The following is a 20,093-nucleotide window of genomic DNA, read 5'->3' as shown; positions in this document are numbered from 1 at the left end:
AACCAGAGGCCAGACCTAACGATAACGGCCAAGAACTACCCAACAACCCTATTTCTCCACCGTCTCCACCTTTAAACCCTTTATCACCGCCGTCCGGTAGCCAAGACTCTCCTCCATTTTCATCTCCATTTCCTCCGGTTATCTCGCTAAACCCTAATCTCCCAAGAAACCCTTCACAACCTTTGGACTCACCTCCCGCAGGAGGATCAAATCGTGTGCCCTCCTCGTCCTCTTCTGTCCCCTCTCCTGCTTCCCTCTCCGGCTCAGACAACAACTCCGGAGGTTCTAATAGACATAATGCAAATATTAGTGGAAATGGTGGCAACAATGAAACTAACTTCACCGAGAAGACATTGATCGGTGTTGGGATCGCAGGTGTCTTGGTCATTATAATCATTGCTGCCATCTTCTTCTTTAGAAGGAAACAAAAGAAATCTTCTTCCCCTCGGTCTAACCAGCAGTATTTGCCACCAGCTAATGTCTCCGTTCATACAGGTAACAAGAATAAATTATGTATAATTAAATTTACTTTTGGTCTGGTTCTTGATTCTTGTTTTCATGTTGTAGATTCTTGATTTTCTGTTTTGATATTTCTCTGCCTCCTAATCTTGTTCTTAATCCTTAGTTCCATGTTCATGATTCATGATTCTTGATTTCTTGAATGTTGGTCCATGTCTTTATTTGTGACTTTTTTTCTTGATCTTTACCTTGTTTTGGGCGCAGAGGGATTCATTAACTACAGGCAAAAACCTGGAAATGGGACCAGCTCGGCGCAGAACTCTTCAACGAATACTAACAACAGTTTAGGGAATCAAAAACCAGGTCGAGCAACCCCTGACTCCGCAGTAATAGGGACTTCAAAGATTCCTTTCACCTTTGAGGAGCTAAGCGAGATAACAGAGGGTTTTTGCAAGAGATTTGTCATAGGAGAAGGTGGGTTCGGGTGCGTCTACAAGGGTATCCTTAGCGAGGGAAAGCCAATCGCGATTAAACAGCTAAAATCCATCAGCGCAGAAGGATACAGAGAGTTCAAAGCTGAAGTAGAGATCATAAGCAGAGTGCATCATAGGCACTTGGTGTCTCTTGTGGGTTATTGCATCTGTGAGCAACATAGGTTCCTTATATATGAGTTTGTCCCCAACAATACTTTGGACTACCATTTACATGGTACTTCTTCCACAATGTATTCTCTTTGATTATCTTAATCGATTGTTAATTAACCATTGGTCGTGTGTATTTATTTGCATTATTTCTTAATTACAGTTCGAATAAAGATCTGACATTTGAACTTGTCATCCTAAATAAACCATTTCTTTATGTTTGTTGTCAGGCAAAGACTTACCGGTTTTGGAATGGACTAGAAGAGTGAAGATTGCAATAGGCGCAGCCAAAGGACTTGCTTATCTACATGAAGATTGTGAGTACTCTCCACTACATTTTAATTTATTTTTCTTAGTGAGATGTAAAAATATATATTTTTGGTAGAAAACTATATATATATAACTAACTACTAAGGAACGTATTATTTGGATTTAAATGTTTAGCTTTGTATCAATTTAATAGGTCACCCGAAGATCATCCATAGGGACATCAAATCGTCAAATATTCTATTGGATGATGAATTTGAAGCTCAGGCAAAGTCAATATCTCATGATAATATTGCAGTGTAATTCGTATATTATCATTATGATTTTCGACCGAGCATTTGATATAAGTTACGTACAGGTAGCAGATTTTGGACTTGCCAGACTGAACGATACTGCACAATCCCACATATCGACACGTGTCATGGGCACTTTTGGGTACAGTTTGTTGGGTCAATTCACAAAAGAAAAAGAAAAAAATATTTATTCATCGCGTATAAGATAAGTTTTTACTGAAAGACGTTACAATATAATATTTGCATATGCATGCAGGTATTTAGCGCCAGAATATGCATCAAGCGGGAAACTAACGGACAGATCAGATGTGTTTTCATTTGGAGTTGTGCTACTCGAACTCATCACCGGCCGCAAACCTGTTGACACCTCTCAACCTCTGGGTGAAGAAAGTCTCGTTGAATGGGTATTTTTCATGTACTTGATTTAATAAAATTGGATTTAAAAAAATGGAAATAACGAGATATGAGGGGTTGGCAGGCACGTCCGCGGCTAATCGAGGCCATTGAGAAAGGTGACATCAGCGAAGTAGTGGATCCACGGCTGGAGAAGCATTACATGGAAGAAGAAGTCTATAGGATGATCGAGACGGCAGCTTCTTGTGTTAGGCATTCAGCACTAAAACGACCTCGTATGGTTCAGGTCAGAACTAGATAGAGACGTATTAAATAACTTCGGGTATAACTAAAGAAAAGTGATGCAGAGTATCACTTTCACTTTTTACAAAAATAAAAAAAAAAACAGGTTGTAAGAGCTCTGGACACGAGAGACAACTTGTCGGATCTTTCAAACGGAGTCAAAGTGGGTCAAAGTACGGTCTACAACTCTGGTCAATACAGTAATGAGATTCGTATGTTCAGAAGAGCCTCTGAAGATTCATCGGATCTCGGTACTAGTAACGGCTACTACAACACAAGCCAAGACTACACGAGCCGTGAACTTGAGAGCCGATCCTTCAACACAAGTCGCCAAACAAACCTGTGAATCAATTTAGCCGAGAAAGTTGTCTTGTTTGTTCTTTCTCAAAAAAAAAAAAAAAAAGTTGTCTTGTTTGTTTTCTATTTGGGGGGGGGGAGGACTGATCATCAGCAACTTTGCGAAGGCCTTAATTTAAAGAAACTCAAAATTCAACACCGAGGTCGAGTTTATAGTCAATCAGCTAAAGTTGGGGAGACATATGGAAACAATCAATTAATCTAAAACATATAAATTTATCACCAAAAAAAAAAGCTTTGTTAAACAGATCTTATAGGTAGCTTGTGGCTCAAGCAAACAAAACATTTGACCTTGTTTTAGTTGGTTATGCACATTTGACCTTGTTTTAGTTGGTTATCATCATCTTGAGCAGCAAATCTCTCAGAATTTCAATTGTAGTTCCATCTTTGTTCGCCTATAAAAAAAATACAAACTTTGATCAGAGATGTCAACAATATTTTGTGACTTACGTTAGGAGGGAAATGAGATGTAATTAAGTTAAACCTTGACATTGAGAACGGTCATGACTGTGAGACCGAGTCTTGTGAAATTGACGTCTATGATCTCAAGTCCACAAGAGTCTATAGCTTCTAATAACCTTTTGAATCCATCTCGTTTATGCTCCTGCTCAACCCGGATCAAGAAACCTCGCTCACCAGTCTCGTACACTTCAAGATTCACCTGAAAGAGAGACCAGAAAAACAAAGCGAGTTATGTGTGACAAGTTGGATTATATAAAATATGATCATAAAGACTCATTAATTCCACAATACCTCGTTGTAAACTTTCTTGTTGAGTCCAGATAAAACTTTTCCAGCTTGTGAATTAGCTACTGCAGATTCTTCCACCTCTGCAGCGATGATTCCTCTGCATTCAACCTCGTTGAATCCTCTCAGCTCACCTTCGAGTTTCTGCTTCTCTACTAGAAGTTGATTGATGTAATCAACCGCATCACTGATAGTTCCAGTTTTGTTCATCTGCATATTAGCACAAAGAAACGATCCCAAATCAACAAGAAAACCTGAAAATGAGTTTTTTTTTTTTCAGGAAGAAAAACCTTTGTAACGTTAGGGACAACGGCTCTTAAAGCATAGATTCTCTGATTGATCCTCTCTCTTCTTTTCCTCTCTGAATGAAGATTCTTCGATTTGAAGTTTTCCTTTGGCGCCATCTTCTTGTTACTACTATCTCGTACGTCCATGGTGTTTTGCATCACAGCATCATCCTCTACATCCTTGTGCAATAACATAGATTCCTCTGCTCTAGGAATGATCTTAAATGGGAGTGCTTGCTCGGGGAATGGTTCAAAGAAGGCGTTACAACGCGATATGATCAAATCAACCATGCTTTCATCAACCGGTTTCTGAAACAACCAAAAGAAGAGAGGACAACATTGGTATGAAGTTATCACCAAACAATGTGACCGGACCTTCATAGCTAAATGCTAACATATATGTTTTTCTTTACCATTATGAAGGAGAAAAGCTCAACTAGACCATCACGTACTGGGACAAGAACCCTTGTGCTGAATATATCCTAGAAAAAAAAAAGAACATCCAGATCAGATTGTTCTTATGATCAAATCGAATAGTTGTAATAAAAGATATGAAAAAAGAAGTCTTAAACCTGTTTAGATCCTGGAGCAGAATTAACCAACCATTTGGGAGTTTTTGACATGACTACTTCTCCATGAATCCTGTAAAATTTTGAAGAAGCTTCATATCATTTTTTTAAAGCTTAATTTATAAGAAAAGATCTTGAGGTTTGTATAAATATGGATGAAAGATACCCGGGATAGAGAGGAACGAAGAGAGGAAAACGAGAGAGAGATTCACAAGCTAAGGTTCTTATATGATGCTTGTTGTCTTCATCTCTGCAAAAAGATCCCACCTCTTCTTCTTCCTCGTGTTCATGCTTAATGTTCTTATCAATATAACTACCACTGCAGCAGCATCCCACCCACTCAATAAACCTGGGGATTAGAAAACGGAATCAGGAACCAGACAAAGAAGACATGTAAATATCAAAACAGGAGATAGATATAGATGTTAAAGACAAAACTTTAAAAGTATTGTCAAATCTGGATCATAGAAAAAACAGAGAAACTTGGAAACAGAAATTAAACACCAAGACAGAAGTTTGATACAGAAACAAAACAAGGAACAAAGAGAAAGAGAATGGTTCGAGAGTGAGGTAGGTACCTAGAAGGATCATCGCCGAGTTTCCAGATAACGCAGAAGTCCCACTCTCTAGAATCCACGAAAGGTCGAAGAAACTCCTTCATTCTCTCTCGCCACCTCTCTCTAACTTACTCACTCTAAGCCAAACAAAAAAAGCCTGCAACTTTTGTGATACCCTTTTGTTCTTACTTATAAACAGGGGACAAGGAGAGAGAGAGAGAGATGTTTTGGCATATATATACACATCAGGTACTCTCTGTAAAAACAAATCATAACGCGAATATTACGATCGTACAAGGACAATAGTATTAAGTAACCGACTTCTTCAACTTTTTGAATTAAAACCCCAGAGAAAGAGAAAAGAAGATGAGTTGAATCGTCCGTCGTCTGTACCAATCCAATGACGTATACGACTGACATATGTAGAAAGAGAGAGAAAATGGGTCTTACTCTGACTGTACGGAGATACTTATCATGTGCTCAAATAAAAACGGCCATAAAGGGTTGCAAACAAAAAGAAGAAAAAGACTTGTATGGTTTTTTTGATAGCTACACTTAACAACAACAGAGAAAGGATCAACCTTTTTGTTTTTTTTTGTTTCTTACTTGATAAAATCATCCTCTGTACCATTTACTTACGAAGCTTGAGAGCTTTAATACTTCAAACAAAAACAAAAAAAAAGATCTGGTCTTTGATTCTGTTTTTTGGTTCTTCAGTAGCCCCGTAGGTATCATATTATTATATGGTCAATAAAGTAGCAAAGATACACTCGTTTATACAATTAGTATGTACAAGGAAGTAAATTATTCACTTGCTAAAGATTATTAACGTTGCTTAGCTTAATACAAGGTGACTTTTTGTGTTCATAACCTTAATAAGACAAGACTTTTTTAGATAAAAATATACAGTTCCGGTTAGGTTTATGGTTTATTTATTTGATATCTTTAGCTCACAGTGGATCAAGTTTGATCCTTTTCTTTTTTTTTTTTGACTGACAAGGCCACTGAAGGGGTCGTTTACCTCAGCGCAGATCGAAAATCTCGAACCTAAGGTTGGAGTTCTTGTAGACGTTTGAGCAATGCTCATAAACCGGGTTTCCATTTTCTGGTTCTTTGTGCGGGTGGAATCCAGTCTCTGAGCAGTCTCTCAGTACCTCCATTCCTCCCGGGTCCGTCAGCTTAAATATCCCATGACTCCTGCAAAAGAATCAGTACGAGAGAGTCCATAATTTGACTCCATGGTAATGAGTTAAGATTGGCTTTGGAATCACTCACGTACCTGGAGCTATCGGTTGGAGCCACGACGATTGCAAAAGCCTCTGGCACCATTACCTAAGAAAATGGAAAACTGAGAACTGAATTGTCTCAAACCTTGTATACATATACAACCGGGGAAACAAAATCATAAATTTTAATCGAAGGTTCTTGTATTTGTCTGCCAGATGGTGACTTGTACAACTCAGACGTGTCATGTTGGGAATTTAACAGTTTTACTTAGAAACTCGAGTACCTGATACGAGTAATGGGTATGCAGATCGACTGATGACATGAAACAACCCTGAGAAGGATGAGTCTGTAAAGCACACATACACTCATTATAGCAAAGCCAAGGACAAAACGTTGAGGGAGAAGAGATATAAATGTACATGAATCCATCCAACAGGATAAAGCTCTCTTTCGTTCTGTATGGAAAACACATCCACTTCATTCATTGCTTGACACTGCAATTTTGTTTAGTACTTAAAGTTAAGCAACCATTTGCAAAGTTAAACACCACAAAAGGATCGAGAAAGTCTTTCTAATATACTCACAGAATTAGCAGTTGATTCTTGCTTAGGTATTATCAGAGTGGTCACATAAAAAACTCCTCTTTCCTAAACCAAGCATATGAATCATCATGAACTTAATTAAAAAATTAAGACTTTTGAACTTAATTAAAAATATATCATCACTAAGACGTAAATCTTACGAGGAAGGCAGCGAGAGTTCCACAAGTCTCGAGGTCCTTCTCAGTGTTCTCTCTCGCAAGCTCTGTGAATTCCTCCATCAACCTCTCTGACTAAACACACACACAACAACAGTTAAGTCCCAATTCTCTAAATAACGTAATAATCAATTCGATTAAAAGCAAGTAAAAATCGTTCCTTTTTAAACTCTTACTATATGAACATCTCTGAGTATCTTCTTGGGTTGAGACGATTCTCCGTGAAGCTCATCATCAGGACCAGAGAACAGAACCCGAGATACTTGTGCCGATTTACACGTCGTCCCGCTCTCTACGAAAGAGAGCGAGGCAGATGGAAACGACACCGTTACCATCGAAGCAGACAAAGCATCGAGGGAGATGATGAGTTCGCTCGCTCACTCGCTCGCTCTCGGTGAGTGGAAGATGATCAAACTAACTCATCGTAGAACCAAAATAAACCGGGTTTTGAAGGTTTAAGAAACCGGTTCGGATAAATGACAGGGTGTAATTTGAAACATTATTAAAAATCTTAAGGCCTAATCTCAAATTTCTACAAAATACAAGGATCAGATTTTTTATACACGTGTCCAGGTCACTTATTAATCTACGGTTAGGTATTTAATAATACGAATTTTTAGACAAAACACGCCGCGTCTTTGTGTTTTTATCATCACCAAACAGATCTGATCGCCCTGAGTCGTCGTCTCTTCTCTCTCGATACCAAAAAGAAAAAACGTAAGCTTGGTTCAAAAACCCTATCCTTTTTTTTTTTCAAAATATTCTTATCGTGAGTTTGATTTGCTCGAATCAGAGTTCCATGAATGCCTGTGTTTAAAAAGATTACATTTTTATGTGATTGGCTTTGACCTTAGTATCGATGTTTGTATTTATGGATGATCTATGAGATTAAAGTCCAATCCAATCCAATTGCTGTTTTGTTTGTTTTCGATCTGAGCAAAGTGTGTTTCTTTTTTTTTTTTCTAAGAATGGCTGAGGCAGCAACAGCTTTGAGGAAGCCTGTGTTCACCAAGGTTAATGAGCTGAGACCAGGAACCAATGGTCACTCACTGAACGTGAAAGTTATCAGCACGAAGATGGTGATGCAGAGAGGTGGTGGAGGAGGTCGTCCCAGTGGTCCTCCGGCTCGTCAGATGCGCATTGCTGAGTGTCTTGTTGGTGATGAGACTGGAATCATTATCTTTACTGCTAGAAACGATCAAGGTCAGACAAATACAAATACACATTATAAGATGCTTATGTTCTCTGTTAGCATTTTCAATGGGACTTGTCAGATTATAGGTTGTGAAAACTCAGATGTTGTGATTCATTTTTTTTGTATCAGTGGATTTGATGAAAGAAGGCAAGGTTGTGACTCTGCGCAACGCCAAGATCGACATGTACAAGGGATCTATGAGGCTTGCAGTTGATAGATGGGGACGCGTTGAAGTCGCTGAGGAGGATGCCACAGACATCACCGTCAAGGAAGATAACAATCTTTCCCTCATCGAGTATGAGCTCGTGAACGTTGAAGCTTGATTTAGTTCAGCCAACTGAAAGAAAGCAGAGTGACTCACAAGACTTATATTCTCTAGTTGTAGAAGCAATAGCATCTCTCTCTAGTCTCTACTCTGCTTTGAGTTTTTGCTTATCAGAATTTGCAGGTGGGGAGTCTTTTATGTATTATCTGGCTTGCCTCTGATCTACCCTTTCTCGTTTTAAATATCAGGTTGCTGGATCATTCTCTTGTTCTAGTTTTGGTTTCTCTTTGTGTTAAGTCTTTGGATGCTATAGAAAAATAAACGTATAAAGACGATATATTTAACGACGAGAACAATAAGTTTTATTTTATTCCTTCCAATGAAAGTGCCTCGAGACGACAGTTCAAATTGTTTGTATAGTGACATGTATTAGTATTCGTCAAAAATGTTGGTGGAATATATTGACAATTGGGTTTTGACTAGTGACATTTAAGATTGGTTTGCAATAATGATATACATCTTTTTCTTAAGTATGAATAGCAGATTTATGGTCAATGAAAAACAAAAAAAAAAGAGGCTGGATTCGAGAACAAGTCCTCGTCTATCTTAAGTCGTCACCAAGAAGAATACAAAAGCAAGAATCTGAACTGACGAGACTGTGCGCAGCACCGGTGCTAATTCAACATCACCAGATGTTGTTGGGATCAGATAAAAACAAAGCTGAGAAAAGTAAACCTTGACTTGATCTATTTTTGATTCTATTAAACCACATAACTAGAGATTAGGAGATGTTAGAATAAAGGTTATTTATGGTTTTAATGTCAATATCTCTCATTCTTTCATATACTAATCACTTTATAAACTCACAATTTTTATTTCATAAATCAAACATAAGTTGTAGGTATTATTTTCATATACATATATCAGACATATTATATTATGATGATCTAAAAAAACATGTTCAAGGACACTTGGGTCCGCCTTTGGAGTTTTTAATATCTCGGTAGCAAGGGCACTGGTCTTTGTTTCCATACGTGCCAGAGGGCACACAACCTTTACACTTCTGGCAACATATATTGCAATCTTTGATGCACAAGTCATGTTGTGATGCCTTTGAGCATCTCATGTTGCACTTTCCACCACATGCTGTGAATTCATTCATTGTAACACATAAAATCTTATGTTATAATTTCAGACTAATTAAGTAGATCACCAAATAATATGTTACCTAAAAAAAATTAACTAAATCAAGTACACTTACATGAATCCGCAGTTGAAAATACGAACAATGAAGATGTGAGGATAAGAAAGATTATGGAGAATTGTACAACTACGAGCTTCATTTTCGATTTTTTTGATTAAGATGATAAAAAAAATTTAAGTTTGAAAATTATTAGTAGTGATAACTTGAAGAAGATAAAACTATGGCTACAAAGAGAGGATACTTATAGTGAGCAAAAAACTAAAGTGAAATATTTGTTATCTGATGTTTTAGTTTAAATGAATAAATAAAAAAATTACAAATGCAGATTTCCTATATATTGTCTTTATTATTTTCAGTTATATTTCAGGATATAGCATGCAAAACTATAAATGCAGATTTCCTACTTATTATGCCTTTATTATTTTCAGTTATATTTCTTGTTAACTAAAAAGATCTAGAGTGAACCATAATTAACAGCATTTATTTATATAACTGTTATTAGAAACAAAATCAGCTATATATATGTGTGTGTTATTCGCTTATAATAGACCATGGATTGAGTTTAATGCAAAATAATCCAATCATATTTTTTTTTCTTTTTTGAACATTGTTACATAATTTTAAAATTTTTGTCACATAAGTTTTAGCTCAATTATCCTCTTATAACTGTTTTTATTTAAGTTTTCCATAATTTTCTCTTTAATCCAGAGAATATAAATATTTATAACTTTACTCTCTTAACTTTTATATAAATAGTAAAGATAAGTCACCTAAAACAATAGTTTGTATCTATTTTACTTATGCTAATTGCGTCTTGGTTGATTTAAATTTTTGTCCGGACGAACCAATATGATTACAGATTACCATGATGAGGAACCAAAGTTCAAATCTATGACTTGTCCAATAGCGACTACTTTCATGTGGTGGTATTCAAACGTTTGAAAAAAAAACACGTGGAAAATGCATACCAAGGAAAAAGTTAGCACTTATTATAGCTGTGTTTAAGAACACGGCTAGATGACAGATATACAGTCGTTAAATAGCTAGTTCTTTGATTTTCTTTTTGCGGCTAACTTTGTTTTCCATCAATTTTCAAATGTTACACTTTAAACTAAAAATATAAATTTGGACTATCGGTTAGGGCAAAAGTCATTCCAGTATGTGATTTGGGTACTAAAGGCATCTGTATCAATGAGTTATGACATATGTTTTCAACAAAAAAAATAAATCAAAGATAATTAAAAACAGAAGAGAAGTAAGAAGACGCTCTTGGGAAATAGCTTACAAAACAAATTTTGAGAACTGATCTACCATATGTGTCAACAACATAGTGGTTCAACCATTTAAAAAATTACAAATAATCAAATAAAAAAATATTAATATTTTGATTTTTGGAGAGACTTAGACATATTCTACTACTAATGATGTTCTAATGAGTTCATAAAGTTATTTCAGAGAGAAATGTGAAAAAGTTATTTCAGAGAGAAATGTGAAAATAATTTTGGCCGATTTGATTAAGTTAAAATATGCTGAAAAGTCAAGGATGCAGTAAAATTAACAATAAAAATTCTACAAACAGAGAATTGGTCGAATGATTTTGGTTATCAAAAACGTGAAAAGAATTAGAAATCACAGATTTAATTCATGTTAGAAGGATCTACTGTGTGAAAAAAAGGATTTATCTAATCTCTTAAAAGGAATTAATTACATAGTTTGCATGTACAACAATAATTCTTTCTCATTCTATACGCATATACTTTTGTTGTTATTTTCTACATATAGATTTTAGAAGTTCCAGGTCCTTTTCATAAGCAACATCACCAGTGACTTATGTTCAACAATTTTGCCATGATTGGTTTAAGTATTGGCAGTAAGGAATGGGTTGGTGTACCCTTTTCTAGTATGTCGAATAATGAAAGTTGGTGACGTTCAATAACCACAGCTTATGACCGGTGTCTGTATGTTAACTTGGATGATAAATGTGTGCTGATCATGTGCACCTAAGTGGTTGAAGATGGCTGTTTGTCTACTTGGTCTCTTTCAATCGGTATTATAGAAAACATTTTTTCTTTCTTTTTGTCGATTTGTAATATTGCACACTTGCACACGGCATTCATTTCTCTATTAACATAAGCATTGGTTTATCATACCTTCTGATTTATTTTATGCATTTGACAAGTTTTTTTTTTTTTTGCAATAGTTTCCTACAAACCCAATACACTAAAACCTAGAGTTAAATGTATAGTCCCCCCAAAAAGTTTGTGCACATGAAAACTGAATCTATGAAAGCTAGATCATGGTACCACTACAAGAAAATAGCTCTATTGCAACAGAAAATTGCAACATCCGTTTTCCGTTATTAATTTGCTATGATTATTGTAATATTTTTGCAATAATGAATATTTGTTACAATTTTCTTACAAATTTATTGCAAAATAACAACTAAAACTAACGTTGCATGTTTTCGTTAGTAAATTGCAACCTCTTGCAACATAAACAAATATCTGGCAAGTTTCGCGAGAAACTTTCAACACTTTTGAATCGTTGCTAATTTGCAAAAAAAAAATATATAAAAATATGTGGGAAAATATGTGACTGATTATATTTTTTTATTATATGTTCTTTAATAGAAAAAAGTTAAAAACAAAATTTATGTTAAGTACAAAAATATAAAATATAATTTTATATTATATACTTAAACATGTACACTTTTTTTTCTAAAGTTTCAGATTCTTGAAATTTAGTAAATAGTTTTATTTTATGAATTTTTTTTGTTTTTTAGTCTAGTATTGTTTGGTTTACTTATGCCAATTCAAAAAAATCATTTATAAAATCTTCCAAAAGATAATTATAAATTAACTATGCTATATACAAAAAAGAACCTATGCTATACATACGTAACATCTTTTTACCTTTCCTTATTTTTTCCCTTTAGCAGAGTTATCTTTATCAGAAAAAAAGGAAAAATAGAATTGATAATTTTTAAGAAAACAAAACACTAGTAACTTAACCTAATAACAAAACACTAGATAATTTAACAATTGGTCGAAATTGTTTTTTCTTTTTGCGTTGGTGGTGGTGGTGGTTGTAGGGAACGATAGGTGTATAACAGAGCATAATAATTTAACGACCTTAATAGGTGGTTGTTTTTCTTTTTGCGTTGAACGTAATAATTTAACGATCTTCTCTTTGTCCTGAAACAGAGCATACAGAGCATAACAGCAGCACAACAGAGACGAAAGATTTTCTGTTTTAATCTCTCTCCAATTTCTCTGATTAACTCCCTTGAGTAAGTTGACTCCTTCTATCTTCTTATCTGTTATGTTTCTCTCTGTCCTTATTAGCTTTGTAGTTTAAGTCTTATAAGGATTGAGTTTTAAACTATTTGCTTAACCTCTGTGTTTATCATGACAGAGAAAACTAAATGTCTTCGAGTAATTCTAATCAAGCTATGAGGCAATGGATGTATGCAAGAATTGATCCCAATACCAATCAAGTCTCGAATGAATTTACAGAAGGATTGAAAGGTTTCATGGCTATTGCTAAAAACCATGTTTTATTTGCTCAAAAGCAGAAGATATTCTGTCCGTGCATCAAGTGTGAGAACAGAAAATTTCTTTTATATATCAATCTGCTGTTTTAAGCTGCCTATTTAGCAAAGTATGAAAAACAGAGAGTGAGCTTGCTGGTGGATGCTGAACTGGTGTTAGTGTCTCAGTCTCCTCCTTAGTTCGTTTTCATCTGTTGAGTGAAGGCTCTGGAAGGTTCCGATGGCTTTGTTCAAGGAGGATCTTCTGCGGGTTCTCCGTAGTAGGAGCATGTGGAGCGTTGGGTCTTCGGAGTTGTCAACCTTGGCCTTTTAGCTTCTGTGGCGGCGTGTAGATCCGACAAGTTTTGGTGTATCCTCTTTGGTGCAGGTTTGGTGGTGGTGTGGTGTTCCTCTCGGCTCCTCTTTGTTAGAAGAAATTGTTTTTTAATTGATCAAAGCACACAAAGGTTTCCCATGTGAAAAAAAACAGAGTATTTACAGTAGAACTCCTCTCGTGCTGTCCTTTTAGTCTTCTTGTTCATACGTTGTTGTTGTCCTCTGCCTTCGTTTGTTTTGGTAAGAGTTTCGCTACTTGTGTGTTGTATATATTATTATTATTACTTATTAATTTGATCATGTTTTGTTGTTTCTAGTCTACGTATGTTCCATCCAACTCCAAAGAAACGATTGTATTTTCTCTTTGTTTTTGCATGAAGGAGACCTTACCTTGTTAAATCTCAGAGTTGATACATTTTTTTCCTACATCTCTTATGGAACGGGAGATTAGTAGTGGGATTTAATTAAATTTATTTCGTAGAAACTGGATTCAAAATGATAGAACATCAACGTATTAAATTCTCAATCACTAAAATTAACAACATTGTTAATCACTAAAATTAACAAAATGATGAACTCAACATTGGGCCTGATTTAACACTTAAGGCCCGTGAAAAATACTTTTCTTTGTTTTCTTCACCTGAAAAGAACGATAGAAAAAACGGAAACTGCTCTTGACCAGAAAAAAAAACAAAACAAAACGGCGATGGCTATTCGGAGACATCAATTGGTCTTCGAGCTCCGGCGATAGCAGTTCAAGCTTGGATGGTGCTCTCGGACTTCAATTGGTCTTCGATCTGCAGCAGAGAAGATGAACTGACAACACATCTGAGCTTTCGCGATGGGTTCTTCTTTTCTTCTTCGGAATTCTTCTTCTCTTCTTCCTCCTCGGGCTTCTACTGTTCACAGAAGAGGACGACATGCATTTACAGAGGTCATATGCTTTCCTTGTTTCTTCACCTGAAAAAAAGAGAGAAAAAGTGGCGGTGGCTGTCGGGAGGAGATCTTCACGGCCAAACCAGATGGAGCTCCGGCGTAGCAGTTCAAGCTTCAATGGTGCTCTCAGGCTTCCCCTGTTTTTCAATCTGTAGCAGAGAAGCTGAACCGACAACATATTCGAGCTTTGGCGATGGGTTCTTTTTCTCTTCTTCCTCCTCGGGGTTCTACTGTTTACATATGAGGAAGATGGTGGAGATTGGAAGAAAGGGCTTCTTCCGCTGCTTGACATATTTGTGACGAAAGGGCTCCAACCATCCGAGTGATGAAAGGTACTCGTGGTGGTGGCCAATCAAGTGACGTCGACAGTAACATGTACAAGGATACTGAAGTTGACCCTTTCTTGATACCGTCAGATTACAAATGGGTCGACTCAGCTGAGAAGAAACTCAGAATGAAAGCCAAGAAAGCTAGAATCAGGAAAAACAGGAAACAAGCTGCTTCTAAACCTGGCTCCTCTAGTTCCCGTTCCAATCAAGAACCGGAATAACATATCATAGGTAACTATTTTCTATCTGTAAACTTTGTTCTGTCAGTGAACTCTGTGCTTGAATTGGCCAATACGGCTGTAGCTAGATCAATTCAGAAGCTTTCCTTGTTGTTACTTGAGTGACTGCGTTTACTGGTTTTCTTATAGTTTTTTATTCTCTTTTCAAGCATGTATTTGCTCTGTTTTAACTGATTTTCAGTAGATGACTTTGCTTAATTGTTTTAACGGTTTGGACTTTGCAATTGTAAATTCAGCTTTGGTTGTTTTAACAAAATAAATACATAGTTTGTAATTTTTTTTACTTTTTAGTCAAATGTCTTTCCCTCTTTATATTTCATTTCCCGATCCACTTTAGTTTGTTTAGAGAATATTGTGCTAAAAAGATATGGATATTCCAATATCGAGAGGTTTAGATTTTATTGTTTTCATATGTATATATATAAACAGCTTATACGGTGTTTTAACAATCAAGTAAATTAATCATCGTTCTTTGAAAGCAACTAATCTTCAGATGGCGAATGAGGGTGAAAATCATGGAGCCGCCCAACCTATGAATGTCTTAGGTGTTCTTAATCCTTCCAGAGTCAATGGATCATTGTGGTAAAAAAGAAACACATATATATTTTTTTTATATATGAACCTCATGTTAAAGTTTGAGTTGCGTTATATTTTTATCCTTTTTTACAGGTTCAAACGTGATTCCGTAATCACCAGTGAGATAAGAACAATCATCCGATCTGATTTTCCTGGCCCGTACCGGAACTGGTCAACTACACCGCAACATGTAAAAGAGCGATGGTGGTTCACATTTAAGGTATATCACAAAACATTACATGTACATAAAAATTAAAACTTGTATTATGTTTCCATTGGAACAGAAATACTTGTGCCATATCGCTTAATGTTTTATGTATAGGGCTCTTACTTTTTTTTTAAATATATTTTCAGAGCAAATTCTTTTGGAGTCACTTGATTGAATCCGAGGTGCGAAAGATGTTTTGCAAATGTGCTGCAACTAAACTGATTGATATGATCAGCCGAGTAAAATAAAGAGGTAAGCAGCCATATTGGATCCTTGATGATTACTACAAAGATTTGGTTGCCTATTGGGGAACAGATAAAGCTAAGGAAAGAAGTAAAAAGGCTTCTAAGAGTAGAATGTCTGATCGAAACGGGCTAGGTCCTCATAAGCACCGAGCTGGCTCACGTTCATATGCTAGGGTTGCATATATTTTGGTAAGAAGCATTGTTTTCATAGTACTACTTAAAATGTTATTTGTTATTTTCTAACATTTCTATTTTGTAGAAAGAAAAGAATGGAGATGCCTCCTACATTGATGTGCTGCGTGAGACACACAAGAAACCAGATGGGTCCTTTGTGGATGAAAGGGCAAGGCTGATTAGTGAAGGATTTGAAAAAGATGTAGCTGATCATATGCTTGAAGATGATATCCTTTCAACAGAAGAACTAACTGCAGAGCAAAAGAACCAAATGTATCTGAAGGTATGCAATAGTTTTAAAAATCTTTTTGTTTTCCTTGATTTCTTCATAGATTTTTTGTCTTACATATATTATATTATACAGTTGGTTGATTCAGCACAAGGACGTGTGTTTGGTCTTGGAGCTCTCCTTAGTGAACTTTCACTCAATGCTAAAATGCCAGTCACCTTTGTAAGTCACTTGGAAAATGATGAGTTCAAAAAAAAGGTAGAAGATATTTCTCAAGAAAATGAAGATATCAAAGAAAGACTGAGCAAACTTAAAGGGTTGGAGAAAATGATTGCTATCCTTTGTCCAGCTATTCTATCAATGGGTAGCAACACCCAAGTTTAAACTAGCTCTTTTGTTATTTTTCTAAGGCTTTAGTAGTTTTTTTAGTTTTAAATTATTGCTGGTTTTTTTCTATTAGTACGTTGTTGAATTCTTTTTTAATATTTTATTTTATTTAATAAAATTGGTCTTTTGACTTTTGTTTATTATAAAATAAATATGACGTACAAAAAAATCAATCTAATATTTCTTATAACAGAATACTAAAACAATTAATTTATGCAGCAGAATTGGTATCTACTGATTTATTAAAAAAAAAAATTATTTCTGAATTACCGTAATTTTTTTTTCACCAAATGTATTATTTAAAAGTAATTATAGGAAATTTTGCAACAGCATTTGTTATATCTTTTATGAAGCAATTTTTGTAACAATTTTAAATTGCAACCATTTCAATTGTACCCAAAAAAAAATTATATTTATTTTGTTGCATTAATATTACTAAATTTCTAAAACAAAAATAAAAATTTGCAATGTTGTTTGCTACATATTTTACGTAGCAATGGCTTGCCACCATATATGGTTACAAAATACGTTGTAAATATACAACAAAATTGCAATAAAAAGTTGTTGCAATAATATGACATATATTGCAACATTTTAATTTGTTGTTAATTTTGCTACGTATATGCAACAAACATGAATTTGCAACATTCAAACAGCAAGAACTCAAAATTTGTCACAATTGTATTGCAATTTCATATTTGCAACAATATATGAGCATATTGCAACAATTTATCAATATTGCAATATGACTATTTTCTTGTAGTGTACCAAATACATATGTAAAAAAGATTGTGCAGTGTGTAAGCTCACGGGCGCAATTACTAAAGCCATGACTTTCTTAGGTGGGGATATCACTTTCTTCTACAATTACGCATCTTGTTCTCACAAAAGTGAGAACTACAACTCTCTCTCTCTCTCTCTCTCTCTCTCTCTCTCTCTCTCTCTCTCTCTCTCTTCATATATATAGAGAGATCATATGGACTGAAACAAAAAAAAAAGAGAAACATAGTAGCATATATAAAAGCTTAAAAGAAAACAAAATAGAATGGAGAGGGAAAGAGAAATAGGAGAAGGAAGCTCATTGTCGTTGAGGGAAAAACGAAACCTTAGGGAGAAAGGGAGACGAATGCGTATGAAAGATCTCTTCTGCTTACTCTCTTCCCATGTTTCTCCAACTCGTAGGGTTTGATTTTCTCTCTTTCTCTCTCTAGCACATTATACATGGATTATATTCTGTCTGTAGATAGTAGAAATTATTTGATAGATGTATATTTCAGTGGGTTTTGCTATGTTAGTCTATGCTAAAAACTAATATGACACTTCAGTAAATGCCTATAGAATCCATATATGTATTTATGCGACTTAAAAGTGAATGCACATAGCTAGGATTTAAGCTTGTTTTATTTTTTAAGGAACTCGTGCGATATCACACGGGAACTCATTTTATAAAAATTAAAATTTTCATATACACATTCAATCAAAAAATAAAAATTGTTATGTGACTTGTGATTTTTATTGCCACCAGCAGTTACCAGTGCCTCAACTTATAGATCAATCGACATCATACATGATCCAGTTGAAAGAGAAAGTAACGTATTTGAAGGAGAAGAAAAAAACATTGTTAGGAGAAGTCAGGTGTCGCTCTGAAAGATCGTCGTCACTTTTGCCAAAACTCAGTATTCATTCACGGGATTCGATCATAGAGATGAACCTCATTATCAGTGATAACGTGAAAAGATTAGCTCTACATGAGCTTATGAGAGTTTTTGAAGAAGAAGGAGCTCAAGTTATGAGTGCTAATCTCCAGAACTTGAATGATAGGACCGCTTATACAATCATAGCCCAGGTATATGAATGAACACATCTACACACAAGTATGTAGGTATATACATATGCAAGCACATGCATGTGTCACGGCGTATTATTGACTATATAGGATTTTTATTGTCTAAATGAATATTTGCAGGCAATCATATCTCGCATCGGCATTGATCCATCAAGAATAGAAAAGAGAGTAAGGGAGATCATATACTGATATGTTTTAAAAGTGTTAAAGATCCCAAGTCAAATGATAGAAAGAAGCACAAATTTTCAAAGTTCAAATATTGTAATCGAAAATTTTACAATATTCTTAATCCTAGGTTTTGTTTTAAACCTAACTTGCCTGCATACCATATTGTCTACGACTCTACATACATTAATATCCCTAATTAATAAGCTGCCGATGTTTTTATATGAAACTGAAATATGATGCAGTCTAAAATTAGAATAACTATGCTTTATTTTTCTCCTTTTGGCTGATCACATGGAATAACTGTTCAGTATCTACATATCTTAATTGGGTTTAATTTCCAGAGTTCATCAAAAATTTCCCTTGAAATTAATTAGAAACAAAATTTTGATTTATAAAGTCGCTAGGGCCGGATTCTCTTACTATATCCCTTAGTTTTATGCTTGGCATTAATTTGATGTTTTGAGTATAATCAATCTCATAAGACTACTTTTCTAGTAATTCTGAAAACGTGAACTACAATGTAACGATTAAAGTTCGACGTGCACAATATGTCAATACTCAATATATATCCAACATGTATTAATTAGTACCAACTTAGTCAAGAATGGATTACGACAATGTATATTAATTGACTTTACGTGGTCCTGATCAGGTCCGTTGTTGAGTAGGCCTATTTTTCTATACTGCTACTAACAATTTGTGGCGAAATAATAAGACGACTTAGCACTCAGCAAATAAAGTGACCAGACGACTAGAAGATATATATACAAATGAGGAAAGACGACTTACAAATGAGATTCTTCATTTCCTTGCGGCTAACATGTTTTTCATGTTTTTAAATGTTTAAATATTTTTAATTTAGTTCTGGAAACACTCTAGCTTTATTTCTGCGCATTGTGTCGTCGCTATAGTGTTCCAAAAAAACAAGTAAAGTGTCGTGGCTATACATTCATAAATTGGACCAAGTAATATTATGTCAGTTGCGATTCACTGCAACGAGAACGAGAACGTCAACCACGAAGTTGTAGTGACCAACCATACTTTTTTTTTTGTAAAAAGTGACCAACCATACTTTCTGAAAAATTACATCAAACATCATATAAGTTTCCTTATATTTTTTCATCATTTTAAAAATATATAAGGAATTTTCTGTTTATCACATTGCTAGTACTATTACTAGGAAACAATCCCGTGCGTAAACGCTCGGGAATATTGAATTTTTATTTTTTATTTCATATATAATTTTTACTTTATATTTAACTTTGTAATAAATGTTAAAAAGTTAAATTGATCTGTAATATTGTAATTATTTTATAAATAAATAATTATTCGTCAAACATAATACTTATATAATGTATGAATATTAAATAAATTGTGTGATTGAGAAATGTAAAAAAATTAAGTAATGATGTGGCATTATAATATTAAAT

At 34.9% G+C, this 20,093-nt stretch overlaps 6 protein-coding genes across 6 annotated transcripts; 3 read left to right on the top strand and 3 right to left on the bottom strand.

Annotated features, from left to right (window-relative positions):
* Positions 1 to 5: 5 nt before the first annotated feature.
* On the top strand, positions 6 to 2,669 carry LOC108843366 (putative proline-rich receptor-like protein kinase PERK11; the record flags this gene model as incomplete). The annotated part of the gene is made up of 8 exons (XM_056999213.1): positions 6 to 495; positions 724 to 1,167; positions 1,331 to 1,417; positions 1,564 to 1,634; positions 1,726 to 1,802; positions 1,917 to 2,064; positions 2,139 to 2,300; positions 2,403 to 2,669. Coding segments are annotated over 8 exons (1,719 nt in total), but the record flags the coding sequence as incomplete, so codon positions are not given.
* A 71-nt stretch (positions 2,670 to 2,740) lies between these two features.
* LOC108813522 (transcription factor bHLH90-like) lies at positions 2,741 to 4,973 on the bottom strand. Its single transcript, XM_056999209.1, has 8 exons — positions 4,835 to 4,973; positions 4,423 to 4,605; positions 4,260 to 4,329; positions 4,101 to 4,169; positions 3,691 to 3,996; positions 3,407 to 3,610; positions 3,138 to 3,314; positions 2,741 to 3,048 (listed from the first exon to the last, which is right to left on the bottom strand). Exons 1-8 carry the CDS (start codon positions 4,915 to 4,917, stop codon positions 2,980 to 2,982), a joined length of 1,161 nt encoding a protein of 386 aa, XP_056855189.1. The 5' UTR covers positions 4,918 to 4,973; the 3' UTR covers positions 2,741 to 2,979.
* Positions 4,974 to 5,530: 557 nt separating this feature from the next.
* On the bottom strand, positions 5,531 to 7,208 carry LOC108813615 (AMSH-like ubiquitin thioesterase 2). Its single transcript, XM_056999210.1, has 7 exons — positions 6,974 to 7,208; positions 6,783 to 6,872; positions 6,625 to 6,687; positions 6,460 to 6,534; positions 6,324 to 6,386; positions 6,093 to 6,145; positions 5,531 to 6,010 (listed from the first exon to the last, which is right to left on the bottom strand). The coding sequence occupies exons 1-7, from the start codon at positions 7,130 to 7,132 to the stop codon at positions 5,836 to 5,838; spliced, it is 678 nt and encodes a 225-aa protein (XP_056855190.1). The 5' UTR covers positions 7,133 to 7,208; the 3' UTR covers positions 5,531 to 5,835.
* A 208-nt stretch (positions 7,209 to 7,416) lies between these two features.
* LOC108840577 (uncharacterized protein At4g28440-like) lies at positions 7,417 to 8,637 on the top strand. Its single transcript, XM_018613420.2, has 3 exons — positions 7,417 to 7,514; positions 7,765 to 8,000; positions 8,122 to 8,637. The coding sequence occupies exons 2-3, from the start codon at positions 7,766 to 7,768 to the stop codon at positions 8,313 to 8,315; spliced, it is 429 nt and encodes a 142-aa protein (XP_018468922.1). The 5' UTR covers positions 7,417 to 7,514; position 7,765; the 3' UTR covers positions 8,316 to 8,637.
* Positions 8,638 to 9,218: 581 nt separating this feature from the next.
* LOC108859348 (gibberellin-regulated protein 8-like) lies at positions 9,219 to 9,600 on the bottom strand. Its single transcript, XM_056999211.1, has 2 exons — positions 9,519 to 9,600; positions 9,219 to 9,403 (listed from the first exon to the last, which is right to left on the bottom strand). The coding sequence occupies exons 1-2, from the start codon at positions 9,598 to 9,600 to the stop codon at positions 9,219 to 9,221; spliced, it is 267 nt and encodes an 88-aa protein (XP_056855191.1).
* An 8,094-nt stretch (positions 9,601 to 17,694) lies between these two features.
* Positions 17,695 to 18,684, top strand: LOC130504587 (transcription factor bHLH167-like). Its single transcript, XM_056999212.1, has 3 exons — positions 17,695 to 17,832; positions 18,178 to 18,495; positions 18,616 to 18,684. The coding sequence occupies exons 1-3, from the start codon at positions 17,695 to 17,697 to the stop codon at positions 18,682 to 18,684; spliced, it is 525 nt and encodes a 174-aa protein (XP_056855192.1).
* The last annotated feature ends 1,409 nt before the right edge of the window (positions 18,685 to 20,093 follow it).

The sequence above is a fragment of the Raphanus sativus genome, unplaced genomic scaffold (genome assembly GCF_000801105.2).
Source record: "Raphanus sativus cultivar WK10039 unplaced genomic scaffold, ASM80110v3 Scaffold1689, whole genome shotgun sequence".
In the NCBI taxonomy this organism is placed as follows: domain Eukaryota; kingdom Viridiplantae; phylum Streptophyta; class Magnoliopsida; order Brassicales; family Brassicaceae; genus Raphanus; species Raphanus sativus.
This window is presented reverse-complemented; position numbering and strand designations above follow the sequence as displayed.

Bases quoted from the DNA above. Each gene is read 5' to 3' on its own strand.
- LOC108813522 (XM_056999209.1), bottom strand. From the start codon at position 4,917: ATGAAGGAGTTTCTTCGACCTTTCGTGGATTCTAGAGAGTGGGACTTC. The intron at 3,611-3,690 runs GTTTTTCTTCCT...GCTAATATGCAG, and splicing joins TTGTCCCTAACGTTACAAAG to ATGAACAAAACTGGAACTAT. The intron at 3,315-3,406 runs GTATTGTGGAAT...TCTCTCTTTCAG, and splicing joins ACAAGAAAGTTTACAACGAG to GTGAATCTTGAAGTGTACGA.
- LOC108813615 (XM_056999210.1), bottom strand. From the start codon at position 7,132: ATGGTAACGGTGTCGTTTCCATCTGCCTCGCTCTCTTTCGTAGAGAGC. The intron at 6,146-6,323 runs GTACTCGAGTTT...CCATTTTCTTAG, and splicing joins ATACCCATTACTCGTATCAG to GTAATGGTGCCAGAGGCTTT. The intron at 6,011-6,092 runs GTACGTGAGTGA...ATTCTTTTGCAG, and splicing joins GCTCCAACCGATAGCTCCAG to GAGTCATGGGATATTTAAGC.
- LOC108840577 (XM_018613420.2), top strand. From the start codon at position 7,766: ATGGCTGAGGCAGCAACAGCTTTGAGGAAGCCTGTGTTCACCAAGGTT. The intron at 8,001-8,121 runs GTCAGACAAATA...TTTTTGTATCAG, and splicing joins TACTGCTAGAAACGATCAAG to TGGATTTGATGAAAGAAGGC.
- LOC108859348 (XM_056999211.1), bottom strand. From the start codon at position 9,600: ATGAAGCTCGTAGTTGTACAATTCTCCATAATCTTTCTTATCCTCACA. The intron at 9,404-9,518 runs GTAAGTGTACTT...ATGAATTCACAG, and splicing joins ATTTTCAACTGCGGATTCAT to CATGTGGTGGAAAGTGCAAC.
- LOC130504587 (XM_056999212.1), top strand. From the start codon at position 17,695: ATGGAGAGGGAAAGAGAAATAGGAGAAGGAAGCTCATTGTCGTTGAGG. The intron at 17,833-18,177 runs GTTTGATTTTCT...TGCCACCAGCAG, and splicing joins ATGTTTCTCCAACTCGTAGG to TTACCAGTGCCTCAACTTAT. The intron at 18,496-18,615 runs GTATATGAATGA...GAATATTTGCAG, and splicing joins CTTATACAATCATAGCCCAG to GCAATCATATCTCGCATCGG.